The 6,000-nt window shown below is 37.5% G+C and overlaps 1 protein-coding gene across 1 annotated transcript in view; it reads right to left on the bottom strand.

Moving 5' to 3' along the window:
• Positions 1-469: 469 nt before the first annotated feature.
• The window catches only part of exoc3l2b (exocyst complex component 3-like 2b), a 57,302-nt gene continuing 51,771 nt past the window's right edge, over positions 470-6,000 (bottom strand). The window contains 1 exon segment of the mRNA XM_056473361.1: positions 470-4,175. Coding sequence (XP_056329336.1) covers positions 3,902-4,175 — 274 coding nt within the window. The 3' untranslated portion in view covers positions 470-3,901.

Below are 6,000 nucleotides of genomic sequence, written 5' to 3'. Positions count from 1 at the left end.
AATATTTTGCTTACTGAAATGCCGTATTACTTTCAAACTATTTCTCTCTTTTACAAGAAAAAAGGCTTAAAAGACAACTGTAAATTGTAAATTATATTCAAAATTGTATTTTTTTCTTTAATGTGCACTGAAAAAAGTGTTGCACGCAAAACTGTTGCAAACAATTTCTTTGTGTTGAATTTAAACAAACAAATTAAATTGAGCAATGTTCAACTTAATTTGTTTGTTTAAATTCAGCCCAAATAAATTGTTTACAACCACTTAACGTAAAAAAATTGAGTAAATCCAAGGAATCATCTTTGAATAATTTTTTTCAGTGTGTGTGTATACACCCCTTCTGTTTTTTTCTCTTTCAAATTAGTTTTTTTTCCCCCCATTTTTATAATGTACTGTGATTGTATATTAAAAAAAGTCCACAATGTCTCGGCCACCACAGTGAAAAAAGTCAAAGAAAAGCCGACGCATCTAATCCTTTTATTACTACATGATTTATTATGTACACAGTAAAATAAATTTTCCACTTACAACCAAAATATCAGTTTACGTCAACATCTTTCATTTATACTGTAGCTTAATTCGGAGTACCCTAAAATTTACTGAAATGTTGTTCGGTTGATTTCTTTTCCATGTCGCTCATATACAGACTCCTCAAATATACGCTGAATAGATGAAACGTTAGATGAAATATGAGATTTTCAACAGACAAACTCAGTGGCACAGAAATATACAATCCACAAATGTTATTTGAATGATTCTGTCCATCAGTATTTAGGGAATTGATATATAAATATCTATTTAAGGGTTGTAGTTATTTATTTGGGTTGTTTTTGTATACAGCTGAATGAAATTACTGGTGCAATAAATAAGACTTGCAATACATAAATAGTCTCTCTTGATTTTCCTTTCACAGGTAAATCTGAATAATCAAATACATGTATCTTTCTTGACAAGCTAAAGGATGAATGGATCACAAAATCATCCACTTAAATAGGATAAAAACAATTGAGAGATTAAAGATAACTGCAATTGCTTAGTACCTTAAAATCAGTCTTCAGTCATGTGCAACTAAAAGAGAAAAGAGTCAAATTTCATTCCTATCAGTTATCGTCACAAAAGCCAAAGTGAAAAAATATATGATTAAGAACAAAACAACTCGAATCAGAGCAGTGTTACAATCAGTAGTTACGATTTTTACAATACACACACTTGGGACCCCTGCAATTTAAGATCCGTTAAGACTAGAGATGTTTGCACTATAAATTTAGATCATAATATATCAATTCCACAAAAATATATATTGCGGCCCTGAAAATTATTAACATTTTAAAATACACCAGATGTATGAAATTCACTTTTTAAAGGTCTGTTCGCACCAGGAACAATAACAACAATTATTGATTCTTAATTCCAGGTCAAAATGTAACAAAAATATGTGAATGAATTGCTAAACAGTGGCAATGAATCAATAAAATAAGAAAACTAATGAATTTGCAGACACAATTTACCAAAAACAAGTGAACAAATGAATTTGAGTCAATGATTCACTAAAAATGTAACGTTCATTTGTGACGTCAATGGGGTATATGCAGGAGGACTTTTAATTTTCAGTCAGCTGGTCAACTGTCGCACCAATACAAAATTGCCAGCCTGACCTCACAAGGAAATGTAACTATATTACGTTTTGTCAGTTTAGTGGCTAATTCGTAAGAGTTCAGTCTGTAACTGTACGATTGTCAAAAGGGAAATCACCGAAAAAAATCACCGACCTTCACTACCTGATTAATATACGATATAAAGTGTGTATCAGAAGCACTGCGTTAAATTCCATTTTCCCTCGCCATGTCTTTAAAATATGGAAATTCATTCATTCATTTTCTTTTCGGCTTAGTCCATTTATTAATCTGGGGTCACCACAGCGGAATTAACCGCCAACTTATCCAGCACATCTATTTACACAGTGGATGCCCTTCCAGCCGCAACCCACCACTGGGAAAACACATACACACTCATTCAAACACATACATACACTATGGACAATTTAGCCTACCCAATTCACCTGCACCGCATGTCTTTGGACTGTGGGGGAAATCGAAGCACACGGAGGAAACCCACGCGAACGCAGGGAGAACATGCAAACTCCACACAGAAACGCCAACTGACCCAGCCGAGGCTTGAACCAGCGACCTTCTTGCTGTGAGGCGACAGCACTACCTACTGCGCCACTGCGTCGCCGGAAATGTATTTTACTCCAGTATTTTAAAGGAGTTTCTGCGCTCCCTGCTGCTACTGACAGCACTTGCATTTACACAGTCTTTCATCTCGTTATACACTTGAACAACTAAATGAACGCTTAAGTATATTTAACTGATTGTATTTTAATTACATTGCAACTTCGATGCTATAAAAGGAACCTTATGAAATTGAAAAGAGTCACATAAACCTTTCATTGGCTTCAAACCCTAGCTGTGTATATACCACATTCAGATAAAACAACTGAACAAACATTAGTGGCGACGATTGAATAAAATGAGAGAATAAACTCTTAATTCACGGTCATAATTTACCTAAAACAACTGATCAATTAGTAAAGTCTAGTTATCATTCTTGGTGTGAACGGACCTTTAGAAACGAAATGCTGCACGACCTTTCTTGAGAACTATTTTCTCAAGTCCTCATGTACAAACACATTTTTTGTATTACAATAATCAACCAAAATGTCACTCTTAGTTGTCATTTCAAACAGTATATCCATTATGTGTTCGTAAAAACCATACAAACCTAATTTGTAAAATACTTGAAATTGTGCTTTTTTTCAACACAAGCTCATTGTGAAAACATACCCCCGTATGCATGTCTGGAGAGCCCGAATTATGTAGCCAGAGCTACGTTTGGTTACGTTTCAGGCATTTCTGAATATTTGCATTTATTGTCATCTTTAAAATGAACGCTACAGGGTGGTATGACACCACTGATGGCTCCTGTTTTATTTCACACTACCAGCTGACCGCTTACCTTGGCTTTTCCGCTGTTACCAGTTTGTCCGGTGGCTCACCACGCAAGTTGGCAGGCTTGGAGACGCGGAGAGGAGTTGACCGTGACAATGGGGTTGGAGTCTGGTGAAGAATGGTTGCAGACAGCAGGTAAAACAAAAGGAAAATATAAAATAAACAAGTAAATAACAGGGTAAGTACGTTGTAAGATGTGAAAAACGCTGTGAAAATTAGGTGGCCGTGAGGACTTTTCTTTTTCTAGATTGCTTTTGAAAACACTGTTGATTGAGTTTAGTGAAGGGGTGATCGGGTCAATCAGTGCTTTTGAAAACACTATCATTGGGTTTAGGGTAGGCGATGGATGGGGGATTGGTTGGTCAGTCAGTCAGTCAGTCAATCAGTGAGTCGACAGCGGCCTCTGGTGGACTTACACGAGAACAGCAGGAGCGAATGGCACTCGCGAGAGAAATTTGAGATCTGAAAATACGTACACAGCGGCCTCTAGTGGTGGATTCGTGAAAACAAAAACTGCAAATTACATAGCTCCTGGGATCTATTTCATGCTGTCCAGAAATGTATGCAGGGGTACATATCAAAAATGAGCCTGGGATGTTGTTTTTTTACAGTATGACACTTGTTTCGCTATATAACGCAGACACATTCACACCATTTTAAAGTGTGCCTAAAGTGCCAATATGTTTTTGGTGCAACTGTCATCCACACAAGCCTTCGCAATGTTAGTTGTGCAAAAACAGTTGTAGTAATGCCAACTGTAGAGTCATTTTTTTCAGGTATCCAGTTTCAAACATCTCTCTACGATGTCCATATTTGGGTCGATGTCCCTATTGAAAAGACAACACCACTTGCAGACTTTTTAGTAAATTCATTGTTCCAGTGCTCTGTGGGACGCATTACAGCACGTCGTCGTGGTTTTCCCTGGCCGGAGTCCTTCTTCTCCGCATGCTGGAGAAGAGGTTGGAGGCAGTGAGAGCCACGCGGCTCAGGCCTAGATTTAGACAGTGAACTTCTGACGTCACCGCCACTTCTGCGAACAGAGCCCTGTCTCGGGACACTCGTGCCACGCTGTCGCTGTTCTCGATGTCTTTCACTATATTCAGGATCTCCTGCCTCTCAGTTTGTCGGGTCATTCCGCGGATGTTGAGTATGGCAGAGACGTGCTTCCTCCTGGAAAACATAGCAATTATTTGGTCACTACATAAATCATGTATTGTTGTGTTTGCAATACACGTACAAATAATCTAATGATTTAACCCTTGTGTGCTGTTGGGGATGTTTTTATGAATTTTCATGATCAGGGTATATGCAGGAATCCTAAAGGTAATTTCAATACCTTTTTAAAGACCTTCTCAGATATTGTAAGACCTCATCGACACTAAGTTTTAAACAGTATCAAACATTTACCTTAATAAACAGTTAATAAACAGTTAGCTGCTGTCTTAGCTCTTTTGATAAGTTCAGCTGTCGTGTTGGGTAGCGGTATAATAACTGGTGATGGACAGCTGCAGCTATTCTCTTGTGGCTGGCATCCTACATGTGGGACTTCACAGCATTTATGCCCATTGACGATATGCTAATTTTCTTTTTACAATAAGTACAGTAGGCCTCGCGGTTGTTTCAGTGACAGGCTTCAGCCACTGTTTAAACTTGTCTTTCACCAACCAGGAATACACAAACTTACATTTTCACATTTTGCCGTCTGTTTCGCTCTATGGTTTCACTACATGTGGAGAGCGTCACATCACCTTTCCGCGTTTGTCGCAAATTACGTGACAATTACGTGATGGAGGAGCTTGGCCGGATGAGACTCTGCCCGAACCAAATCACTTGGATTGAGTACGCCATTGTTAATTTTAGGAGGAAAATAGATATATTTATGCTATTTTGGAGTCAAACACTTTGGACAACGTTTGAGCAAAATTTAAGACCTCGTAAAAACGCGATTAAGACTTTATAATGCCTTTAAGGGCCTTCATTTTCTCAAAATTGATTTATCAACTTTTAATACGTTTTAAGACCCCGCAGACACTCTGATGATGTTTTCATGATTTTGAGTCGTAACTTGGCCACAACTTTCTCTGTGTTTCAGCAAATTGAATGATTTTTTAAATCAAATGTAACATATTTTGGGAAAACGCTTAGAACATTTAAAAAAAAAAATCAACAGTACACTCTCTGCAAATTGACTACCCTTTCGTTATGTTTGTGGCTGTTTTTGCTCCATTGACTTCAGCTGATTCGAATGTTATCACTTGATTGAATGGGTGTTATCAGTGGTTATCAGCTGATATATATGGGCCAGTAGCGGCCTTCTGTGCCTACTGGTAGGCTCAGAAGGTTGTTATCATCCATCCACATGGTTAATCAGCTATAGATCACATACGGCTGTGACCGCAAGTTAACGCAAATTATTCATATTATTTCCCATTAATTGTGTTTTATTAACATCTACCCCTACCCCAACCCTAAACCCAACCGTCACAGGCGCAGAAGCCCCCTACTGGCCCACATCAATCAGCTGATAACCACTGATAACACCAATTTAATCGAGTGATAACAATGGAAGCAGGTGTTGACTTCCATTATAATGACATTTTTTGATTGCAAAGCCATGACACCATATAATCATGCCTAGATTGTTGGTGGTTTTCTCTGGGTAGTAAATTTGAACAGTACGCAAGCATGAAAAAGGTAATAATACAATGGTTGGAAGGTGAGTGAAATACTGAAAATGTACTGGAACAGACTTTTTTATTAAAAAATATTGATGGCGACAATTTAATGAAATGTTAATTCTACAGTATGGGGGATAGGAAATTCATCAGATATTACCATACACAATCTATTTCTTAACCATTCATAGTTTGAGGTCATATGATCAGTTGAAGTCAGTTAACCAAATATGACTAAAATGACAGTGAAAATCTAAAACATTTAGATGAAAATGTCACCTACAAAAACCAAAGTTTTGTTATTACTCACCCTCATGTTG

Source organism: Danio aesculapii, chromosome 15 (assembly GCF_903798145.1).
Source record: "Danio aesculapii chromosome 15, fDanAes4.1, whole genome shotgun sequence".
Lineage (NCBI taxonomy): Eukaryota > Metazoa > Chordata > Actinopteri > Cypriniformes > Danionidae > Danio > Danio aesculapii.
The sequence above is the reverse complement of the archived record's forward strand: the minus strand, read 5'-3'. Positions and strand labels throughout refer to the sequence as shown.